Raw genomic sequence first — 24,769 nt, 5'->3', positions numbered from 1 at the left:
ATTAGTTTGTAGGAAATCCATGGACCTCACCTTCCTTATATATTTGTCACAATGCCGGATTTAGAATGGGTCTCCGTTGTTTTTGCACTTCGAAACATTATCATCTTAAAAATAGTTCAACAATGAGAATTTTTCTCGGTTGTTAATGTTTAATTCTCGAGAAATTCTCTCTTGAAAAATCATGTATCGCACAGTAGCCGAGAAAAGTTGAACAATTTTCCATCTCGTCAACGTAGCAACAACTACCTTCTTCAATTTACAAACTCAGACTTTTATTGTATTTGTGATTCTTACATAGAAGTTATTCTTAACAGATACGTAACAGTCAATAACCGGTAAGCCGACAAGAAAGAGTTGAATCATGCCTGATCAAAACAACGCTGCATCTTTTTCCCCAGAATTATTAAATATAAAAAGCTGCATTAGAAAGGGTAGGTATTATTGAGAAAAGTAAAAATGATGAAGTGGTTATGGACTTATGGTTCTAGGGTAGGCCTTGGCATACTGATTGCGACTTATATTGTCACAACTCACAATCGTTGCACATTTCTCTCCAGCCCGAGGCCCACTATTAAAGATTCTTTTGGTTTTCTTGGTCTGGGCCACACCATCAAGATTCTAAAGCTGCATAAACGACAGTTTATTATTATTATTATTATTATTTTTTAATATATATATATATATATATTTCACTCTATTTTTTCTTTTAAATGATGATTTACCCTCTTATAAAGTTGAGAGAATTTGCCAAACCAATATTGTTCATTATGTTTTGAAAATATGAAAAGAGGGTTGTCATTACAATTTGAAGATCAAGATACATTCAAATTTTGTTCAAGTTATTTTATTTATGTGTTGCGACTTATACTTTATTGATTGTCTATCGAGATTATGATATTCTCATCTTTCTTATTTCACTAAGAGAACCATCTAATCAAGATACATATTGGTATCAGTAAATTCTTAATTTCGGTCATACATTTAAGAATCTATCTTAAGTCCAGATTTAAAAATAAAATAAAAAGTAAAACGACAAAACATAGGCACAAAACAAAGGTTAGATGTCTTGCTAGCTACAACGCTTTATTTACTTATTATTTTTTTTAAAGAAAGACAAAAATAAATTTTTGACAATACGAAATATAGGTTGTCGCATATCAAGCAACACGTGTCAGTTTGTGCTAGATCTATGAATAGACAATATTTATCTCTATATTCGTGACATATTAGATTCATTGTTATTGTTAGCCGCAAAACATTCATAAACAAAAATTCGAGTTCTTAAAGGATCTCGTTTTTGAATTTCACTTCTTAAACATTAGTGATCGTAGATTTCCTGTCCTAATTATAAATTTGTCTCTATTTAAAAAATATATAATAATAAATTTGTCTAAAAATTTCCTTTTCAGACAAAAATTTGTCCAAAAGAAAAACATACTATAACGCAAAAAAAAAAACCAATTTGCACAAAATCAGCTAAACTAAATCTTATCAAGAATTTTTTTAGAATTGAAATTTGTTTAGTCTCTCTGGTTTGAAATTTACATATGTTTAGTCGTTCTGGTTTCATTTTAATCTGAATGGTCCTTAAAGTCACGATTTTCCTTCCATATAGTCATTTCGTCAATTTTCTCTGTTAAAATGCTGACGTGGCCGTTAAAACATTAAAAAATTTAACAGTCACGTCAGCAAGCTAACTGAGAAAATTGATAGAAGAATTATTTAAAAAAAAATCGTGACTTTAAAAACTTTTCAGATTAAAATAAAACTATAAAATCTGAACATATATCGATCTTCAAATCAAATGGATTAAACAGTTTAACCAATTTTTTCACCTAACATGATAACAAATGTGCGAAGCACAAAACAACCCCCTTAACGTGGAGCCCAGTAATAAGATGGTCCCCACCACCACGTAAAAGCCACACCGAGACCGTCCAAACCACTCATGTCTCCATGCCTCCGCGCCACGTGGTCCGAAAACCCTTTAAAACCAGGTCGGTGACCTTCCCAATATTTTCAAAATCTCCCGATCCACCCCGCCCCGGACCCGACCCGATGCCACGTACCATCCAAACCAAACCAACGGCCCAGATCTGATCTCGTTTCCCGTACCCTTATATATCCCCACTCTCTCTCTCTCTCTCTCTCTCTCTCTCTCTTATCCCACACACCCAAAACCCTACTGCTATTTTCCCCTTTTCTTCTCTCTCCGGTTTCAAGAAAGTTCTCAGTGAAATCTCACCTTTTTGTTTTCGAGATCCGATCGGAGGCGATGGCGGAGCACGGTGAGGACGCCAAGGCGGAGCACGGTCTGATGGAGAAGATGACCGAGAAGATCCACGATCATCATGACTCGTCGAGTTCGTCGTCTTCGGATTCCGACACCGAGAAGCCGAAGCCGGCGGCGGAGGAGTCGCCGAAGGAGAAGGTGTTCCGTCTCTTCGGAAGGGAGCGCCCTGTTCATCATGTCTTGGGCGGTGGAAAGCGTAAGTTTTTTTATTACTGTTTTACTTTTACTGATTTACTATCTGTCTCTGTGGAGTTGATTTGGTTTTGACTGGTAGTTTATAGTTTCAGTAAAGTTAGGGTTTAAGGAGTATGAGGTTGATCTGTGATTATGTTGGTGCGATCTGTTATTTTATATGTATTTTGAGCTATTTTGATGAACACTAGAATATAAATAGTTCGAATCGGTTATTTATTAGTAGATAAATTATGAGAATATTCGGATCGGATACGATTGGTTAATCGATTAGTTAGTTGTTTCCTGAAAGTATGGATCTTTATGATTTTCGGTGACTATGAGCTAGAGAAATGCTAGAGAAATAGTGTTGAACTTGGGGGATTAATTGTGTGTTGGGATTATTGAATGTCGCAGCTGCTGATGTGTTCTTGTGGAGGAACAAGAAGATTTCTGCTGGGGTTCTTGGAGGAGCCACTGTCGTTTATGTTCTTTTTGAGTTGGTTGAATACCATTTGCTCACACTTATCTGCCACATTCTGATTGGTGCCCTAGCAGTGATGTTCCTGTGGTCCAATGCCCATACTATTTTCCACAAGTAAGATTCTTCAAGTTTGATGGTTTTATGGAGTGCTTGACGTTTCTGTATATGTGATTCATTGTGTTTCTTATGCGTGTACTTGACTTTTGTAGGACTGCACCACACATCCCAGAGGTTTCTCTTCCTGAGGAGCCGTTCCTGCAGGTTGCTTCTGAGCTGAGGCTTCAAATCAACTGGGCTTTTGCACTCCTTCATAATATTGCATCTGGAAGAGAGTTGAAGAAATTCCTGATTGTACGTGTACTCTGCAACTCTTTAGTACACACTGCTTGACATGCTTACGCTATGCATTCATTGTCTCATGGATTATTAGCTTTTATAGTCTATTGCTAATGTGGTAATTGTGGCATATACTTGGAAGGTCCCTATGTGGAAGATCGTTTTATAGTCATCCTGATGTGGCAAAATTATTGATGATCATTCATCTACCATGATGTGGTTTTCTGTTTGTGGTAATAATGTTCTACATATTTCAGGTTATTGCTGGCTTGTGGGTTCTTTCTATTGTTGGGAGTTGGTGCAATTTCTTGACCTTGTTTTACATAAGTAAGTACTCTGAGATAGCCTGTGATGTCTATATATAATGCCTTGCTCTAATATTGAATCCTGATCATTTTTGTTTTGGTAAACAGCTTTTGTTCTCCTGCACACCGTGCCTGTTCTGTATGAGAAGTATGAACACAAGGTTGACCCACTAGCAGAGAAGGCGACAATTGAGATGAAAAAGCAGTATGGAGTTTTTGATGCCAAGGTTGTGACAAAGGTTCGTGAAACTGTGCTGAAAAACAAGAGGTCGTAGAAAGTGGCGTTCTGCTGTGCCCTAAATGCCTTAGGTCTAGTAGTTGAGCTTCCCTTCATGTTCAAGTGTTTGGCTTTGTTGGTTGACTATATATGTGGTTTTAGTTTTGTGAACTAGGCTTTATATACATTATCGTGGGAAGCTTTTCAAACAATCACCTTAGCTTATACGTTTATTCTGACAACTTTATGTTATTCAACCGTGCTTTGTACATGGGTTGTCTTAATACTCCAACTATGGTGTATGTCATTTCATGCTTGTTCTATGATTGTGAGCATGATGTTTTGTTGCTTCATTTATGAAATTTCTACATTTGGTCTCCTATAACAAAATCTTATACAAGTATTTTCTTTACTTGATCAGTTCCTGAGGCTTCACTGCCTTCACATGCTATCATTGCTATGCAATTTTGGCGTGCATATCTGGCCCTGTGATCCTAGTAGTAACTCTGCTTTCAACTACAGTAGTAGGTGCTTTAGTGTTTCGGCGTTTCGGTATGATAGCCTACGCTGATGTGGTGTTTGATTGCCCCAATGTTCAAACGTGCGAACTGAAAATCTTAACCGGAAAACTGGTATTCAACAGCCATAATCTAAAGACTATTTTGTTCGTTTGATTCAATTTTGCTGCCAACCTATAAACAACAACACTTCAGCCAAGAAAAGGTGACCATACAAACACCAAATAAATCAGTCGACACCGAAATTGCATAGCTCACATATTCAATTGCCACAAAAGAAAATCGAAAGGAAGCTAAAAGAGAGAACATACCAAGCTGGACTTGACTGTCTCCACAAACTCACTGTTCTTAAACCCCACCAAGAAACTCACGCTTCTCAAACTCTTAAAAACTGGCCTTCAACTTCTCCTCATCCTCACCGTTCCTCTTCCACACCCCCCAAAACTCACTAAACTTCAAACTCCTCCTCCGCCTAATCCTATCAAATTCCGTCATCCCCTACCTCTCCTCCACCTCCGCCACTATCGCGTTCTTAATCGCCGACAAATCAATCCGAATCGTCGACCGCGGCGTCCACTTCTCCAGCACAAACTCCTCCTCCGCGGATTTTCCTAAGCTCTCAAAACCCAAAAAAACAAAAACAAATACAAGAGATGAGCTACGCAGCAACCCCTCTGTCTTTGATTCCGTTAATTCAGTTGAAGACCTCAACCAAATTTCGCGCCAAAAAGAGAAGTGCCACTCTCTCACCTCGTCTTGACAACTCCAAGTCCAACTCAACAGACCCACAACTCAATCTCTCCGTCCTCCGGTTCACACTCGGTAACTCTCTCACTCTTTCTCTTTGAAGATATACTTGTGTGAAGATCGACAGGTTTATTGGATGGTGCAGGAATACCTGGCCTGGACGAGTCCTACTTACCCAGATGGATCGGTTACGGGTTCGGTTCACTTTTGGTCTTGAACCATTTTGCTGGTTCCGTTTCACCTACTCTACCACAGCTTGTAAGAAGATGAAGTCGTTTTCTAGCTTTGTGTGATTCAGCTCTTCTTGATGGGTTTATGTTGATTTTGTGTGTGAATTGCTTTTGTGATTGGGATAGAGAACAGAGGCCTTGGGTGTGTCTTTGGCTGCTTTCTCCATAGCACTTCCTTATCTTGGAAAGTTCCTCAAGGTAATTTTCCTATTTGTTTACCTTTTTACTTTTGGAGCTGTGAAAGGTTTGCACTTGAACCTCATTCAGATGTCAATTACCATGATGTTCTCACTGTGATCATATGTCATAATGATGTAAAGTCTAGATTAAATTCACATTTAGGTCTTGTGGGGCTGTACATCAAGGAGTAGTTGCTACCATGTTCTATGATTGTGAATGTAAATATCAGATTTAGTGATTTACAGGCCTCTTATGGTGAAAAGTATTTAAACCACTACCAATTCCATTTTTGATTTTAAGATGAAACTACATAACAATGTACTTAAATGTTGAAATCGGAATTTCTTTAGGTGAGTTTAAGACCCTAGTCTGTGTGATGGTTTACATCATTGAATATTTGTCTACTGAGGTTGGATCACAATGAGTAAATTGTGTGTCTTAACTCACAGAAGTGTTAGAATATGGCAATAGCTTTGTGTATGCATTGCTCGCGCGGCATTATTAAAAACGTAATTTGTGATGTTGTTTATTGTAGGGTGCAACTCCAATGGATCAAACAAGTATCCCAGATGGGTGTGAGCAAATGTTTCTGATATCAGAAACTACTTCAAATACTCGGAAGGAGGACTTGGCTTGGGCTACGTACATTTTGCTGCGCAATACAAACACCATATCAGTGGTATGAAGCAGTTTTTTGTATCAATTGGAATTACACAGTTAAAATAGTAAACCGGCACATACAATGAGAGGAAAGCCGATTAGGTTGATTGAAAAAGTGACTTGTTTTGGTACTTTGGTAGTTTAGAAACCAATAAATAAATGATGTTATAATATTTTAGCTGTTTGGTCATAACTCATTCAAAATCAGTTGTTCCCTAATTTTACAGATAATATCAGTTCAAGAGGAACTTTGCGTACGTGGTTACTGGAGCATACCAGAAGATGTCTCAAAACCAAATGTACTTGATTGGTTTGAGAAACAGATCAAAAGTATTGGCCTCTCTAACCTGAAGGAAACCCTTTACCTTCCTCAAATTGAAGGTAGCAGTTATATGACATTGTTTATATCTTTCAGAAAGTAATTGTAGTTAAAAATTTTGAACTTTGCAGATATCTACTAGCCTCACAAAGTGATTAGAGTTTTGTGCATATATAATATAGAAAGAGATATTCAAATTGAAAACTAAGAAAAACTTCTAGTTATTCAAAGATCTTATTTGATCGATCTGACTTGTTAGTTACTCATAGTATGAAGACTATGGCAAGTCTAATATGCCACTTCATTGGTCCAACTTTGTCTGTGATTTTGGTTTGCACGAAGAACTATAGAAGGAGCTGTCTGTCCAACTGAGACCTATTATTACATATCAAGGGTCTTTATATCTGGGTGGGGTGTGTGTGCTTTGATGCATGAATATCTACTTGGCGGGGGTCTATATAGATTTGCTAACTCAATGCATGTTCTGATGGTGAAGAAATAATAAGAGAGGCTATCTATAATGTTGATTGATAGAGTGATACAATCCAGATCAAGTACATGTTAATTATTCTAGAACTATGGTATTGACACCAGCTTGTTTACTTCACAATTGTGATCATTGTTCAGATTATGGATTCTTACTTTATAATTGTGATCATTGTTTAGATTCTGGACTCTTACTTTACTATTATGATTATACTGTTCAGATTCTGGACTCTTACTTTATAACTGTGATCATTGTTCAGATTTTGGACTCTGGGAGATGCTACCCAAGGGGACTCGTTCGCTTCTTGTACAACCAGTGATGGATGTTTTGCACCCAAGTGATAGTGAAAATGAAAAGATTCAGGGATTTGTCTTGTTGGCTTCAAGCATGAGGTATGCATATAGTGATAAAGATAGAGCCTGGGCTGGAGCTCTTGCAAAGAAATTCAGAGGCAAGTGAAAACAATAGCTGGATTAGAGCTCTCATCAAAAAGCTGAAGGTACAAACATATATATGTAGATATGTAAGGATTTTGATCTTCTCTACATTTTAACTTAGACAGTAATCTTAATTAAAAAGCTGTGTTTGACCTCATCATGTTTGTTTGCTCTGATGCATTTGGAATAGTAATGAGATTGGGTCATGAACTTGAAAATCCTGTGTTAAGAGTATAGGTGCCAGCCGGCCCAGGCCCAGTTCATGTGCATTTTGCTTTTCTGACTCTAGCATAAATGGGATTTCTTCCTTGTATATCATATCATATCGAAACCACAAACCAATACAAATTTGCTTCTCTCTTTTCTCTTTAATTGTTCTTCATTTTCCAATTTCAGTTATGATTTCAATTTCTCATTATCAGACCTTGATTTTTAGCATGGTATCAGAGCTTAAGGCAGCCTGACCATTGCTTCATCATTCTTCTTCCGCTGCAATTTTTCACATACAAAACCCTAGAATTATCAGATCTGTAAAATTACCAAACCAAATCATCTTCTTCAAAAACTTCAGCTTTTCGCATTTGTATAATTTCCAGTGATTTTCATCAATTTTTCCTTTGTTCTCTTCAATCAGTTCTCTGAGCTACTCATTCATCTTCATCAGCTGTATCCATGACGATTTCTAACACCTGCAACGCCGTTTCTGTGCGACTTGATGACAACAACTATCCCAATCTGGTTATATCTTATGCATCATCATCTTCGTGGTCATGGTCTATTCAAATTTGTTGATGGTTCATATCCATGTCCATCTCAGTTTCAAAGTGAAAATGATGGCACTCATTTAGGCAATTCTGGGCCTTATGAGCGTTGGCTGGAGCAGGATAGCATTGTGATTTGTATCATTACAAATACGTTTTCTACTGATGCACTTACTCGTGATTGGATGTCAAACTTCAGAAAAGGTATGGGCTACTCTCAAGAAAAGATATGATTCAAATTCAGAATTTCGTATTATGCGATTGAAATCAGCTATGCAAAGTATACATAAAGGTTCAGATTTTATTGAGAAATCTGTTAAAATTTAAGAGTTCTAGAGATCAATTGGCTTGGCTGCTGTTGGTGTTAGTATTTCAGATCAAGATGTTAAACTAATGATTCTAGCAGGGCTTCCTTGTGAGTATAGTCAGACCAGGCAGATTATAAGAAGCAAAAACAATATTGATTCGGAAGATATGAGGTATTTGTTATTGTCTGCTGAAGCTGAAATTGATTTTCAGAATAAGGCATTTGCATTATCATCTTTGTCTTCTATGGCTGGTCTCAATGGTTCAGGTGATCATTCATCACAAAATGCTCAGTTTGGTATGCCTGGGTTTACTCAAAATCAAGTGTTATATAACTCTTTTTACACGAATGAATGTTCTGTATCATCATCTGGTATGCCAATTGTTGCTGATAATCGAAGCATGTATAATCCCTCTTATATGAATGGATGTCATATAGCTATGGTTACACATAATCCATTTTCTACATTGCCTATGATTGATGCTCTTGGTGATGTTCATTCTGAGTCTACAACATCCAATCACCTCTGTCTAGTGTGCCACTCGATCGAAATGTGAGGTTTTCCCGTGTTGCACCACGTGGACACATGATGAGTCCCCCACCTCAAGTAGACAATAATGGCCACTAGATGCAAGCCAATGTTTCTTTTCCTAACTCTGCACCTGCAGCCATCAGAGGGAATGCTGAATTGCAAAATGGTGTTGGTCCTTCATTGCCAAAGGCACAATTTCATCAGCAACATGGAAGTTGGTTTTTTTTTTTTTTTTTTTTTTTTTTTAATTAACTCACACACCTTACATATGTCGTGAGGTTTGAATTCATGACTTTAAAGTTGTCAGTTAAACACCTTAATCAACTAAGCCACAGCTCACCGACAGCAACATGGAAGCTTCAATCAACAAAAAGATGGTGAAATTTCTTTAATGCTAAATGAAAATTTCAATCAGCAAAATGGAAGTCCTCAAGTATACTCGCTCAGGTTTCTAATAACTCAAACAGGGAGTGTTCCAAACAACGGAATGATGATTTTACAGAAAGTCCAGTGACCTGAGCCATACAGAAGGCAATATCAACTATCCTAAGCTATCCTAATTTTCTTGCCAATAAAGGTTGCATCAACAGGAGAGACTATTTCAAGCCTACATTCAAGAATAGTAACGCAGCCAAGAAAAGGGATTCTAAGGTGCTTCCTGGAAAGCCAAACCACATGACATCAGTCATTCAGAACCTGCAAAATGTGTCAGGAGTATTTGAAATGACGGACTCAACTGCTTCTACTACCATCAAGAATACAGAGAAGATTCAAGTTGGTGTATCACCTAAAGTTTTGTCTGCAACCATCTCCACTCAACCAAAGTTAGTCTCCATTGCTACTCAATCAAATCACAATGCTCCACAATCACAGCTCAAGCCTCTGCAAGTTGCCCCTGCACCTTCATTGTCACTAAAGAAAATAGTAGCTTTGCCGACATCAGACACTCTGCTGCACTCTTATAATCGGGACATAAATCTAATGAATTGCGGACAAGCTTGTGCGTCTCTACGGGTTTGTGGAAATCTTGACCTCTCATACCTCCCAGATGAAATCACATTCTCTGATGCAACCTAGTGCTTGGGGATGCCAGCACTAGTTTGAGGGGGGCTGTTAAGAGTATAGGTGCCAGCCGGCTCAGGCCCAATTCATGTGCATTTTGCTTTTCTGACTAGCATAAATAGGATTTCTTCCTTGTATGTCATATCATATCGAAACCACAAACCAATACAAATTTGCTTCTCTCTTTTCTCTTTAATTGTTCTTCCTTTTCCACTTTCAGTTATGATTTCAATTTCTCATTATCAGACCTTGATTTTTAGCACTCTACTCTGTATATAAGCTAAAACATAAAGCATGTCTCTCTAGTACTTTTACCTGCGAATGACGCACTGGGCCATGAAGTAATTTCAAAATTAATTTTCCATATTTGTGTTACTAAATTGGGAATATTTCAGTCAGACTATATAGAGCTTTATATATTCTTGTCTTTCAAAAGTAGTAGTACTAGATTTACCAAAAGATGCTACGCTAGGAACCGACAAACAAAGTCTCTATTGGGGAAATAATGGTACGCATAGTAGTATGAAATTAACATCGTTTTCATTTTCAAAAAATATGGAGCTAGAGTTTAATGCACAAATAATTGACACTACCATTAGGACCTTGTTCGATAACACTGTATCAACAACTAATATTTTAAGTAAACTGGTAAGCAATATGAATTAGGAAAAACAAAATACTATTATAAAAATAAAAATTCACCCCTTTGGTGATTCATGTTATGTCCGTAATGTAATCTCACTTTCTTTTTAACTTTCTATATATTGATAACACAGCTAGCTGTGAATAATAAACCATAAAATCAGAAACATAAAAATGAGTTAAAAATCTATACACTCTTCATCTCCTTTTGCTCATATTTAGGTTGATTTACTTCCTTTTTTAGCTCATCAGTTAAGGAAAATCTAATTAGTAGAAAAATGTATATGTTCCCAAAAAAAGAAGTAAAATGGAAAACCAAACTGGCCAACCACCGTGTAACCACAAAGTTAGTGCCGCGGCGTCCATGTTAAAATCTCCCCCACGTCTGCCACGCCAAATCCCACAAGTCAATCATTAGTCGCCATTTCACTTCCCAAATTACCCCTCACCTCGCCACGTGTCTAACCAACCAAACAACACGCCCCTCTCTCCACGTGTAGCGGTGTGACTCACACCGGAATACAACCCCCGAAGTATCCCCGTGTTATGAGAGACAAAACAGGGATATATATTCTATTTTTATTTTATATTTACTTACATAAAAATTATAATGTTATAATTCAAATTATAACCTTAAGAATAAATTTACTAAATTTATTTACACTATTTACATGAAGTTAAACAAAATTACAACTATGAGAACAATTTGTTCAAAAAGTTATAAAATGATTATACATTTTGTAATTACAATTATTCGAACAAGATTGTAAAAAATACGACTCAGTATTACCATTTTGACTACAAATATGTTGTCATATTTATAAATGTAGATATCACGTACAAGTAGGTACCATAAAATTTCTTTCTTTTTTTTTTTTTAATGTTCTCCATTTTCCCGTTTAATTGTCAACTTAATTAGACAATTACAACCAGGCAAAAGGGATACGTGACTGCACGACTCAACTTGTGTGAAAGAATAGATTGAACAAGATTGCACAGCTACAAAATCAAGTAATGATCTATACCTTTGAATAATTACACAATGTGACAAACTTTTAGTATCTTGGAAGCTGTCTCGGGGCGTAAGGATTGTTCTCTGACGATGTGAGAGGAACAGTAGAAAATTCGGAATCAGAAGGTTCTGGCTGCCGAAAATTATTCGGGAAAGGTGGAAGGTTTGAGTTCTGGATCGGCGATAAATTTGTCCTCGAGAAGTCAGTTGCAGAACCAGTGGTGGATGGCTTATGGCCAGGTTCCAATGGATTTCTTTTATATGCATCCTCCTGAGACTGGCCCGAATCATCTGCAGACTCCCTTCTCTCTCTTTCTTCAGTTTCTTTGAGAAGAAAGTCAACCCACAAGTCTGCAAAGGACTGCACTTGGTAGAGAACTAGTTAATGGAACAGATTCACGAGAAGGAAACTAATAACTAGAGGAATAATAAGTCAAAATGAACATACATGGTTATCAGATGCAGCATTTGCTGATCCACCAGCTGAATTGCCTCCCAAAATGCCGCCAACAAGGCGGCCAGGCAGACCTAAAACACCACGAACAACACCTTTGCCACCTTGAGCAACTCCTATTCTCTGCTTGTCTTCATCAGTGAACCCCAGCATACGAGTCATGAGATCCAAAACCTGGCCACATATGCACAATAATTTACACAAGCCTGGTCAGACTAAAACTTAAGTGACAGAGGCCGGAAAAATTGTTTTTTTTTTTCTTTAAACAAAAAGAGATGAGATGAACATTTTTTTGTAGTTCCCATCCAGCAGAATGTTATTACAAAAGATTCGTACCTCTTTACTGTGGTTTCTCTGAAAGTATGTTACCAGTAACTTAATCACAATGCGCCTGCAAACAATACCAATCATCATTAAGCTTAGAATGTCCTCTTCATAAAAGCAGCTTTACAATGAATCAAGTCCAACAATACAAAAAAAGACCAAATATTTAAAGAAATGATTAAAACCCAGAAGAGTCAAAGAACACATGGTATAACTGTAATTGAAGGCAATGGATATGCAGACTAACCTGTCAACAAGAAAGTCTGAATCTATTGACATCCTATTAAGCCTGGTCATACTTTGCTCAACAGCTCGCCGTAGCTTTGAATTATCTTCCTCAAGTTTATTCACTCTACTTTTCCAATCCAGTACTATCTTTTCAGCTTGTGAAAGTTTGGACAAAATTTCTTCCTTTTCGGCCTTCGATACCTCAGCTTGATGATCTGCATCCTAGAGCCAGTAACAAACTTGTAAATTATAAGTTTAGGGAATTCCAGCAGTTAAATGACAAATCAGAAAAACATCGGTTTGAATTTTACGGATATTAAACAATATACTTCTAATTTCATATTTGATAATTGCTGCAACTCTATACAAATTATGAAATCAAACGAAGGAAGAAGGTTTGCAAAATCATAATTAAGCGGTTAGAAACATGTGCAATAATTTGCGAGTATCATGAGCAAGGCAAGAAACAATTCCATGGTAAAACAAAATCATATTTGACAAAAAAAAGAGGAACAAGAGAATCATACTTTCAGGAGCCGAGAAAGCCTAGCTGATTCCTCTCTTGCCCTAGCCAAATCTCCTTCCAAATGTTCCTATTAAAAGAATCAAACTCACACATTCAATTAGTCCGACTCATACTCCTAAACAAGCAGGCAGACAAAATTAACGTGTAACTACCTTCGCTTCAATTTCTGCATAGTATTGACCAAGTGCAGTTTGGAGATTCAACAGTTCTACGTTTTTGGCATCTATTGTACTCATACAACTTTCAAGTCTTTTATTCAGATCATCAATAAGTTCCTTTGATTTCTGAAGTTCATTGTTGTTGATCATCTTGACATCCTCCTGACTTGCAATTGCCTTCTTAAGAGCTTTCTCCAGATGTAATATCTGAGCTCTCAGATGTTCATTAGCTTGTCGGAGTTCTTCAATGATTTTGCTGTCTTCATCCATTTTCTCCGATTCTTCAGATTCCTAGATAGCGTAGAAGCCAAATAGTAAGTTCATGATTAATCTTTACTGGATGCTTGAAACTTGCAAGAAAAGGTAACTTCAGATAAATATAATTCCAGCCAAAAATAACCCTTGTTAACAAAGAAAACAAGGCAAGCAAAGAAGCTCAGAATATTGTAGATAGTAAATTAAAAAACTCAAATAAGGCAAGAAGATCAAAAGTTGAACAATATATTGAAGATTTGGTAATATGTTATGGACTATGGAGTGTCAAGACCATAATTTTGTTCTGTGACCATGGTTCACTTGTGCAGCTGGTTGGCCCTCTCAACACAAAATGGTCAATGTAATTATCATTATTAACCTGGTCCTCTTGCAGTAAAAACCCATTTAAGCAAAAAAAGAAAAAAGTAAAAATACATTGTTCTTTAAAATCTCCATGATAAATGTGTTTCATAGTCTATTTGAAACCAATCTACAATCATATTTATGTAAGACTCATTTAAGTATAAAGATGGATGAAGCTTGATCCAGTTGTCAAAGTTTCATGTACCAAATGCAAAATAATGAAATTTGATACAAATGTACCTTTTCTAATAAATGCTGTTTGAGGCGTTTCAATTCTTGCAAGGCTTTGTCCCTTTCCTGGCGTGCTACCTTCAACTCACTATCAATTTTATGCAAAGATAGCTCCATTTCCTCCTTCCCAGGAAAACTTTCTGACGGATCTAAGGATTCTTTATCAGCTAACGTCCTGCTCGTTCTCAAAGCAGCCTCAAGTTCATTCTTCTCCATCTATACAATGACATAAGTTGGAATTCTATAAGGGACAAATGCATAGAAAACAAAATTTTTAATTGTGTGAAATGTTGCAAAAAAGTGTAATATTAGCAACCTTAAGACTGTTGTTCTCCTTCTCCAGGGTTGCAATCAACCTTTTAAAGTTCTCTGCATTTCCATCCTCCCGCCTATTCAACTCCATTTGCAATCGACTTATCTCAGATATTTTGTCATTCAACTCATTGTGTATTTTACTGATTTCAATGGAGGTCTGCCAAAAGAAAAAAGACGACGTACCGAAAAGCACAGGTCAAATAACCATAAACGAGAATTATTGATACGCAACATAATTTTACACACATACACGCACACACACATTCTAAAGCATGATATTCTATAGCAATGCGGCAGCATCCCGGCAGCATGAAAATCTGCTGTATCTTCATCCATAGTACATAGCACTCTATAATTAACCACATGCCAATATAAACTCACTTTTTCTCTATCCAACTTCAAAAATTTGAGCTCTTCCTGGATGGTCCCCTTCAATTTCTGCTCCTCTGAGAATGAATGAAGAATAAGAATATTATATCAATTTCAAAGATGATGGCTGAAAAGTCATATCTGATCTTCAGTGTCCAGCAGTGTACCTTGTAATTTTCGCTGTACATTTTCCAATTGGTTGTGTTCTTTTTCTAGTTCCATCCGCAACTGCTTTATCTCAAGTCCTAGTGAATCTGCAAGCTCCTAGAAGGCATTCATACATCTGTTGTCAAGTTCTCTCATCACTAAGAAACCAGAAATACTACAGAAGACTAAGGTTTTCCGGGGAAAAAAATACGGTAGAAACTTATAGACCATACAATTTTATTTGGATTATAGCAAAATCAAAACTGGAAAAAAAAAAAAAACCTCCTCCTAAATCTACCCAACTTACAATGTGGGAAAGCGAATAAATATACAGTCTAGGTGATATATATATATATATGACACCATAAAAAGCTTGTAAAATCTGAACTATAGAACAGAAAACAACGTGCATTACCCTTTCATTTCCCTGCATATCTGAAAGATGTGCAATTCCATTGCTTATCCCATTCCCATCCTGTGTATGGATAACACCATTTTGTCTCTGGTGTCCAGAATAGCTGGTTTTTGCTTGACCTGCTGTTCTTTGCTGACGGTTGGGTGACTGATTACTACCTCCCTGAACAATCCAAGCTAACTTAGCTAACTACCATAGCTCAAGCATTGTCTTTTTTTTTATAGAAATAAATAAACTAAGCAAAAATGGTACATGTTTCACTAAGCTGATCAGAATCAAGACATGCTAAGAGAATTAAAAACTAAATAAGACAATTGAGAATGAATAAAAGGCAATTTTAGTATCTCTACTACTTTAAAACAAAAGATTCAATGGCAGATAGCTAAAGTTCTCAACTAAACCAGCAAAAATAGTACGGAGTTTCCTAATGACATACTTTTTTAACTACAAACCCTGTAGATATGAAAATAGATATGTCATCAAGAAGATTGACCCAAATTGAAGCAGAATCTAAATCGTGGCTGATGTTAACTGATACAACTTAACTTCATATATAAACCAGTACCTTGTGCAAGTTGGTCCCATTTGCTGCCGCTTTGTAGTTTTCAATTCTAGATGCATTCAGAGATGCAGTAGTTGTGTCCAGATTTTGTTTCAATGAACCATTTTCTTTATTCAATCTAGAAATTTGATCCTGTCAGATGTCAAGAGCCATGTATGGCAGTTTAGTATTGAAAATGGCATGGGTGTAGGATTTACAAGACTAATTACCAGTTTCAAAGTTAAACAAAGGAATGAATTGAGCACTATCAGTTGACAGAAGAGCGCGTAGGGGTACCTCCTTTTCCTTTAATAAAGCTGCATAGTTTTTTGATAACGCTTTAATTTCTGCCTCAGATTCCTGAAGTCTCTTAATCTCAGCTCGATATTGTTCAATCTAAAAGGACATAATAATACACAAATAAGAATATTACACATAAAATACTCTGTCAAATAAGATAAAACAAACAGCAGCAGCAAGAAGAGACATGCATAACAGAGAATAAAAGACAACAGCAATGCCGAGTAAACCCATCAAGACAATACTCAATTGCATACACGAGTCGGAATTTCCACAGGTACAGATGTCAAAACTAACAATGACATACAGGCAACAGACTGCTGCCTTGTATTCACACTAACCAAACAATTACTCATCTTACTGTTACTCTAAGTATGCAATAGCCGCTCCTAATTTCGTCAAACTTAACACCTGAAAATATGAAATACTGCACTACGATTACGTACTAAAGCTAATGCGCACCAGCATTTGATTCCCACATCCCGTATGAGCCCCGTAAATGCCAGTTTCTACGTAAATTCCATTACTTTCAACCTAAACTACTAACTAATACGATCAGATAACGAAAATAAACCACATTTAGGAAATCTACCTCCAGTTTTCGAAGTTTCAACTTCTCCGCCACAACTAGTTTCCAAATGATTCAATAAGCTCGCTAACATAATAATCAAACTCTCAGAAATACACATAATCAATCTAAAATCTGAAAGCATAACCAGCTCTACAATCCAAAACGATCACCGACACAATTCTCACACCAAAAAATAAAATAATCCAAAAGAGAGCTTAGTGAAACCAATGCCGAACCTCTGGATTAACACCGGAGCCGACGCCGCCGTTCGGAACCGGCGAGCGCGACGACGGGGACTTGGAATGCGCGGAGCTGTGGGAGTTTCTCCGACCAGAAATAGGCGAGCCTTGCGCTCCTCCATTGATCGAAGCGTAGATCTCAAGCTCCTCTTCGTCGCTGTCGTCGTGGACATCGAGCGCCATCTTGTTGAGATTCTCTTTCAGGTTGGCAATCGTCCCCCACATCATTCAGAGAGAGTGTTGCGAATAATTCGGAGGCCGGAAAATAGGGGGAAAGTCGGAGACGGTGATCGGAGTGGCGTCGGCGGAGGGGATTGGAATTGAAATTGGGTAGATCTGAGAAAGGAGGGAGACAGAGGAAGAAGAAGAAGAGGGGACGGAGGTGGTGGTGGAATTTAGAAAATTAAAAATTAAGTGAATAAAATTTGTAAAATAAAAAGGTTCTGGAGGAAGGACACGTTATGGGACCAATGGCGTTATGTTGAGGTATTGATAAGTCACAATTTCACCAACATGTCACTATATTTTGTACCCTTTCCTTCTAAGTTTTGTAATGAAATAGGAAAATAGGGGAAAAAGGTCAGAAAATTTTTGAAGACTTTGGACAAGATGAGAAGGTAATTTTCAAAACAGTCAAATTTTGTCAAGTTTCTATTTACAGATTCTTTTGATGAAAAATATTAGGCAAATGCAAGTGATGTAGACACTTGGTTACTATTTCTATGTTGCTCTTGTCCTTAGGTGAGCACATGTAGAATTTAAACGTCAAAACAAGATTTATGAGTTGTGATTGTCGTCACTCAAAATTTGTAACATAAGATTTCATTTTTGGATTTTGTAAGTGTAACTTGTGTTTGATCAATGTAAGAAAAATATTTACAATATCTTACTAATTTGTCATGAATAATACATTTGTCAGAAAATCCCCAAGATACACATGTGCTCATATTTTAAGGGATGTGAAATGCACACACCTTAAATTGAAATGCACACACTCTATTTCTTTATTTGATAACTTAAATTTTGTCTTTATTAACTTAAACTAGTTCAACTTAGTTTATGAGAGTTCAACTTTCTTGGCTGCATGAAAATGAAGACCGCCACGAGAAAAGGCTCTGTGGGAATGTGGGATAATGGTTTGGGCTAAGGATGAGAAAGGAGTGGAAAATCTCATTCTTGCTTTTAACAGATGTTTTTCCCTCTCAACCAATATGTAATATCATATTGAACTTGAGTTATAGGTTGTTAATTCCAAACTGTTGAGAGTTTTGAGTTGTTAGACATGATATTTATTATTCCACAATGTATGTTCTTGATATAAGTGACTTGATTGAATGTGTGCTACTAGTGAGAAACTGCATAAGTTTAACTATAATAGGAATTGAGCTTAGTGTGATCAATCTTGCAACCTTTTATTGTGAAGACGATCTCATTCCTAAAAGTTTTTATGTTTTGCTGGACGGAGTTAACGTGATAAATATTTTTTCTCGTTCTAGAAAAATCTTCCTGATATCAAGTCTCTAACGGTGAATAAAAGAAATATATCTCGATGGTAGTGAGTAAGCGAAGATTAACAATTGAGGGTTTTCAGTCTTCATTCTAACTCGCATCTCCAATCGGGTGATTTTTACATTGGTGGTGCAAGAGTACCTTGGTGTGTAGAATCCACTCCCAAATTATAAGAGGATCCGAATCTTTATTACCATGAAATGAAAAGTCGTTGGTAACCCAGATTTTACTGGAAACATGCATACCAAGGAGACTTTCAATCTGATAAACTGCGAGGCAATGTCATACCAACCAGGCAGAGTAGCATCTCTAAACCCCGCAAAGGATTTTACATGATAACAATTGGTAAGCCTGTAAAGCAGTACTTCTCCTGTGGAGTTACTAAAGATGATCAATTACCCAGATTATGAAGAAAACCATCCTGATTCTGCATGACTGCATAAAAATGAAAACGGCCACAAGTTAGACTCAATGTGGAATTACGGGTGCTGATTGAAATCATCACCTTGTCATGAATGAAATTATCACATCACCTTCGTGAGAAACTTCACCCAATACACACATCATATACTATATGTTGACATGAAACTGAACAACAATGAAAAAAAACTCTTGTATCTGTTATTTTATAGGGTAAGAACTAAGAACGGATCATGTAGACTATTTATTTTGGTTTAGCTCGGGGAAAGGAGATCTTAGAGACAAATAATCAATAGCATCTTATGAGATATTACAAGAAACTAAATAATTTTGAATTCAAATATCAAGTTGGTGTCATATAGCACATCTAACTTGATGATCTGATCAATTTTATGTAGCACATCTAACCAACCTGAGCTCATGGAGACGCAATTAGAGAGGGATCCGCTCTGATACCATGTCAAACAACGACAAGCGTGGCTCGTAGATCATTCTTGTACCGATATTATCTCAACTTAACTATTTTTAAGGTGTTGTGTTTTAATCATAAAATGGCTCGGTACAATTAAGAATGACTCACCCACTTATGAGTTATATTTTCTTTATCACTTTTCCAATGTGAGATCTCTCATTCCAACATTGCTCAGCTCGGTAAACAGTACCCAGACTCAAATTTCTGGCTCTGTACCTGACGTTAACTTCTGTCACATATCCGTCAATTTGACAACACGTGACGCATGTGACTCGTTAAATGAGCCAGAAATACTGTTTTGCCCTCTCTTCGTTTCAAGACTCTCTCTCTCTCATGCAATTCATATTCAACTAATTCAAGTAGTTCTTCCATCTCCTGCACCATATGTCTCTCATCACGGTCTCACACTCTCATGCCTCTATTCTCCCTCCCCGAGTTCTGCACAATGGTTGAACGGGTACACAATCACCATTTTGAGTGTTGGTTTAATTTCTGTGTAATGGCTGGAATGGGTTTCTTCCAAAATGATAGTCAATTCCATCACCGATTTCTCTTCTTTCAAATGGGTTACTTTCTGATGATGTAATCAGCCTTCAATGGAACTATAGCAGATCTGATAATGAAATTCACTCTTATTTTTGTTGTTTGTGTTTGTACTGTTGATCAAAATTTCTGCTTTTGTTGTTGTTTAAGTTTGTATCAGTTGTTGAAACTCTAAAGAGGCAAACATGGCATCATATATAAACGTTTGCTGGGTTTAAAAAATGAACATGAATGGGTTCAAGACTTTAACGATTGCTCATTTCTAGGAATTCTTTTGTTTTTTCCTTCTTGCTAAATTTTTGCTGGATTTGGAGACGGATGTCCTGGAAAAAGAGATTAGCAGTTGACTGAAGAAAAACCAATTCTGATCGATGAATCACCATGGCTTCTTTGAATTTAATTTTTTTTTTCTTTTTCTTTTTGAGGTATAATTCATTTTTTATTTTCAATGTACTTATTATAGGGTTTGATTGACTTTAAAACCTGTTTTGCCCTTAGTTTTTGACTTAAAATGCATCACAAATGGTCAACTTTAACCATGACATGACAAAATTGACGGTAGGAACACACTGATATGAAAATTTAAGTCTAGGTACTATTTTAATAACTTTGTAAGTTCGGGTACTATATTGTCAGTCCTTCGAGAGTACAGATATTGTTGATGCAAAAAAACCTTTTCTCATATATATAAAATTAAATACTTATGCTGCTCTGCATCATATGATGGTTGCAACTGCTTAGTTGTTTCTGTCTAAATTAGTGTACACTTCCAAAAATCTTCCCACCCACTCTTCAAACCACAAGTATGAGAGGCAAACAAAGCTGAATTCTCGCAGCTTCAAACGAGTTGGAGGATTTTAGAAAAGAAAACCAGAGTTGAGGATCTCGCTGGGTTTAGATAAAATGTAGGGAATGATTTCGTTTTCTGTTATCTATCTACAGTGAAGAGCAGCTATGTACGTGTTACAACTTGTAGCCACTGTGTTTGTGGTGTAAACGAAATCTTTTCAGTTTCTTGGCTATTATGTAAATGGTGGATTTGGTATTCAGTATCAACATATGTCTCAAAATCATATAACTAATTGCTTTATCATTAAGAAAAATGCAAACCCTAGTATCTGTTTTCTTCACCATTGATTAAAGAAGCAAAGTCGCCGGATTATTAGAGTTTTTGTCGTGTCAGCCAAGGAGTTCGATATGAGGAGGATCAAGAAGCTCCCAGTTCACTAATTTTATTGGGAGAAATTGGGTTGACACTCCCCAACACAACTAAAAGTTTACCAAAATGAAGAAGCCAAGTTTGAATACTATGTGTTCAGAAAAGAACTAGACAGTGAAGAAACCATCTACATGTCCAGTGTAAAGGACTTATTTCCATCTTGCCAAATAGTCTTAGCGAGAGGGAATATAAGTGGCCAACAGTTTCTTCAAATAGTTACAAAATGAACAATCAGCTGAAAAAATATACAATTCAAAGCATAATGCTGCTACTTAAACGTTAAAATTATACCTTCCATATAAGAGATATAACAACTCAAAGTTAATACGAAAAGAGAAGGATTACGTAGCTCGAGAATGGAAAACAGAACTCCTTCAAACATTTTTGATTTACAAAGTGTTGCCAGACTCACCTGTTAGTAGATATGTATGTTGACAATCCAGTAAGAACTATACATTCTATGCCTAACCCCTAACAGACCAAAAACAGAAATCCTTGTTAAGCGTCTGCTACTTAAGTAGTCTCGATCAGTAGACAACCTTTCGCCACTTTTTCAGCAAAATTTGCCTGAATCAACAGTCCAATCATTTAGGTTGCAGAAGGTAAGACGCCCAGATATCATCTGCAGGAGGTGGAGGTTGAACCCAGTGTCCTGGTATCCGGCTGCACCAAACATAGCAAGTTATCGACTTTTTTAATTGGTGATGTACTGATGTAGCATATCAAATTCATAACAACAACAATAGGTAAAGCCTCTGGGGAGCCTTTTGCCCTAATATGGTTCTGATGGTGTATGATGGAACAGGTTTTCACAATGTAAGTGTAAAAACCAGGCACTATTTGTCAAATAGGAAAATAGAAAGGAATTGGTACTCACCTTCCTCCTGGTCTTATATAGGCATCCCATGTTCTTCTCACCTGCAAGCAATAAGTCGTGATTATAATTCAAGACCAGAACAGAAGAGATGCTAATGCGTGTGAATTGTTAAAGATTTAAAACAGCCTATATCTGAAGGTGGTAATTTACAAACTTGGAAGTATTACATATGTAAGGTTACCTCAATAAGGGTGCCCATATCAGTATTGCTGCCATGATAGTAGTGATAAAATTCCATAGGTAAATTTGCCACAGCATCATAAGCTCCACTAACACCCTCTCGTTGTAGAACTTGTTTTCCAGATTCCTTGTTAGCAATTGCAGTAGACTCGCTTTCATTAATGCTTTGAATTGTCTGGCCTTTACTTTCCTCATTCTCGCCTTTATTATTGTTTATGGAGTCCGGTCTGAAATTCTCGGTTGTGTTTCTTGATTTCTCAGCAGTTGCAATGGCGTCCCTAGCAGCATCCATGTCAGCTGCCAAGATTGCTTGATGATCCTCCTCCTCAACTCTAGCTTGTACTCTTTCAACAAATTTATCATTCTCTTTTGGGAGCAAATGGCCTGCAAAAAGACAAAAACTACCACAAGTTAGACTCAGCAGGATGTTGAGGAGGGACTACGTCTAAAATATTTGGCTGTAGCTGAATATACAGACAGAAGAAGAGGTATATCTACATCATATTACTACCTCAGTCACAATCTAAACAGTTGAAAGATGTAGCGCCAAGAGGCATTCTAAGATGATGATACATGTTAACAGGATTTTATTGCTAACAAGATACCAGCCCATAAAAACACAAAAGAGACAAACCTTGTTTCTTCATTTTTTCAATCCTGATAGAGCGCAATTCTTGCAATTTCTCAACGATCAATACCGTCTCAAGCTGAAAGAACAACATGAAATCAAACTACTTGACATTTTTAGGAACTAAAAACAAAAAGGCAGCACAGCTACGTCATCACACGGCATGCTGGTTTAAACTGTCACCTCGGATTCTAGTCTCTTTCTCTCTTCCTTTGCTTTAAGGCTTGCAATTTTCTTCATGTCTTCCATCTGAAATCCCATATGTTATGCTTACATTAATTAGAAAAACACGACAGCAACATAGCAGCTCACGAGAAACACTTCAATACCTTGCGTTTGGCAATATCCTGAGCAATTTCCCTAGCTCTCCATTCATCAGCTTTGCGATCAGCTTCATCAAATCCTTCACGTTCCTTTATATCACCATACCAAAAGCAAAATAAACAAAGCAAGATAAGCACATAAACATCCCAACTTAATGTAAAGAGAGGAGGGACCAAACCAACCCACCTTTGCAATCATCTCCGCAATGCGCTTCCTCTTTCTTTTCCTCCAACCTTTATTCCTCTTGGACTTGCATATCTTATTGGATAATCTGACAGCCGCAGATTTTTCCTCCCAGGGACACATTTCATGCGTGATCGATCTAAACGGTTCAATCTCAACTCGTAGTTTAGCCATTACTGAGTTTGCAGCTTCCACTGATCGCAACACTTGGGACTCCAAATCGATCTTCCTATCTCTCAAAAACTCATCAAACCGACTCACAGTAGCCTCATCACCAGACTCTTGACCATCTTTAACTAACATCAGCATCTCAAGCTCTTTCTGCCTATAAATCCAACCCGCAATGTTATAAAAGTCAACAAAAAAGACATAAACTAGATTATCAACAGTTCAAAAAAGCTTACATTGCTTTTGCAAGACCAAGAGTGTCCTGCAAATTCTTGAGCTGCTCACGCACATTCGTGGTCTCCCAGAAAGTACTCGTCACCGGAGGGTTGGGCGGCACCATAGGAGCATTGGGTGGCATCATAGGAATATTGGGTGGCATCATAGGAGTATTAGGGGGCATCCTAGGAGTGTTGGGTGGCATCATAGGAGCATTGGGGGGAATCATTGGAGGCCAGGGAGATGTAGGTTGGTAGTGATTTGGATTCATGGCTACCAAAAATGGCTGAGGAAAGAAACTAAGAAACCCTGAGGAGTTGTTTGGACTAGTTTAGATTGAGACAGGACCAAACCGTTTGTTTATGTATCAAGCTGAACATAACAGAAACCTCATAATGCTTAAACCTTGTAAACTAACATGCCCAAGTATCTATTAAGAGCAACCATCAGTTCCTTCTGCAATAATATATAAAACCAATTCAGACTATACACAAGAGAAGAGTCTTCATCCGTAATCACTTAGCTAATCAATAAATTAACTTAAGGGTGGAGCATTATGAGAGTTTCAGGGCCACATTTATGAATAAGAACTGATTGGTGATAAAGATTAAAACTTTGGGAGAAGATGATGGTGATAAAATCGAGGTACAAAGTAGGGAGGAGAGTGGATACCTGAAGAGGGGTTCTTGGCGGCAGAGACGGTGGTGAATCGGAAGCAGGTGAGGGACCCACGTAGAATATAGGGGCTGAGTAAGTGTGAAGATCTCTGAGGTTCACTGATACTGATTCGCAGAGGCGCTTCTACTCTGCCCAGAAGCCAAGCGTTCGCCGGGAAATATAACCAACGAAGCGATTAGTAGTGTTTATTTACCATTTTGTAGAACTATGGATCAG

At 37.2% G+C, this 24,769-nt stretch overlaps 4 protein-coding genes across 4 annotated transcripts; 2 read left to right on the top strand and 2 right to left on the bottom strand.

The window, feature by feature from the left end:
- Positions 1-2,160: 2,160 nt before the first annotated feature.
- Positions 2,161-4,185, top strand: LOC101306167 (reticulon-like protein B5-like). The gene is made up of 5 exons (XM_004306678.1): positions 2,161-2,489; positions 2,882-3,062; positions 3,158-3,299; positions 3,542-3,611; positions 3,698-4,185. The coding sequence occupies exons 1-5, from the start codon at positions 2,276-2,278 to the stop codon at positions 3,862-3,864; spliced, it is 774 nt and encodes a 257-aa protein (XP_004306726.1). The 5' UTR covers positions 2,161-2,275; the 3' UTR covers positions 3,865-4,185.
- A 597-nt stretch (positions 4,186-4,782) lies between these two features.
- On the top strand, positions 4,783-8,685 carry LOC101305879. The gene is made up of 7 exons (XM_004306677.1): positions 4,783-5,146; positions 5,217-5,329; positions 5,428-5,499; positions 6,017-6,160; positions 6,369-6,522; positions 7,207-7,446; positions 8,049-8,685. Exons 1-6 carry the CDS (start codon positions 4,978-4,980, stop codon positions 7,404-7,406), a joined length of 852 nt encoding a protein of 283 aa, XP_004306725.1. The 5' UTR covers positions 4,783-4,977; the 3' UTR covers positions 7,407-7,446; positions 8,049-8,685.
- A 2,767-nt stretch (positions 8,686-11,452) lies between these two features.
- Positions 11,453-17,570, bottom strand: LOC101305299 (golgin candidate 4-like). Its single transcript, XM_004306675.1, has 14 exons — positions 17,134-17,570; positions 16,324-16,422; positions 16,051-16,179; positions 15,486-15,647; positions 15,091-15,187; positions 14,936-15,000; positions 14,556-14,711; positions 14,249-14,455; positions 13,385-13,681; positions 13,234-13,299; positions 12,726-12,928; positions 12,491-12,545; positions 12,149-12,328; positions 11,453-12,061 (listed from the first exon to the last, which is right to left on the bottom strand). Exons 1-14 carry the CDS (start codon positions 17,362-17,364, stop codon positions 11,744-11,746), a joined length of 2,265 nt encoding a protein of 754 aa, XP_004306723.1. The 5' UTR covers positions 17,365-17,570; the 3' UTR covers positions 11,453-11,743.
- A 4,138-nt stretch (positions 17,571-21,708) lies between these two features.
- LOC101305592 lies at positions 21,709-24,683 on the bottom strand. Its single transcript, XM_004306676.1, has 9 exons — positions 24,548-24,683; positions 23,896-24,331; positions 23,495-23,816; positions 23,314-23,397; positions 23,168-23,233; positions 22,991-23,063; positions 22,358-22,740; positions 22,177-22,217; positions 21,709-21,962 (listed from the first exon to the last, which is right to left on the bottom strand). The coding sequence occupies exons 2-9, from the start codon at positions 24,144-24,146 to the stop codon at positions 21,884-21,886; spliced, it is 1,299 nt and encodes a 432-aa protein (XP_004306724.1). The 5' UTR covers positions 24,147-24,331; positions 24,548-24,683; the 3' UTR covers positions 21,709-21,883.
- Between the last annotated feature and the right edge of the window lie 86 nt (positions 24,684-24,769).

The sequence above is a fragment of the Fragaria vesca genome, linkage group LG7, assembly GCF_000184155.1.
Source record: "Fragaria vesca subsp. vesca linkage group LG7, FraVesHawaii_1.0, whole genome shotgun sequence".
In the NCBI taxonomy this organism is placed as follows: Eukaryota; Viridiplantae; Streptophyta; class Magnoliopsida; order Rosales; family Rosaceae; genus Fragaria; species Fragaria vesca.
The sequence above is the reverse complement of the archived record's forward strand: the minus strand, read 5'-3'. Positions and strand labels throughout refer to the sequence as shown.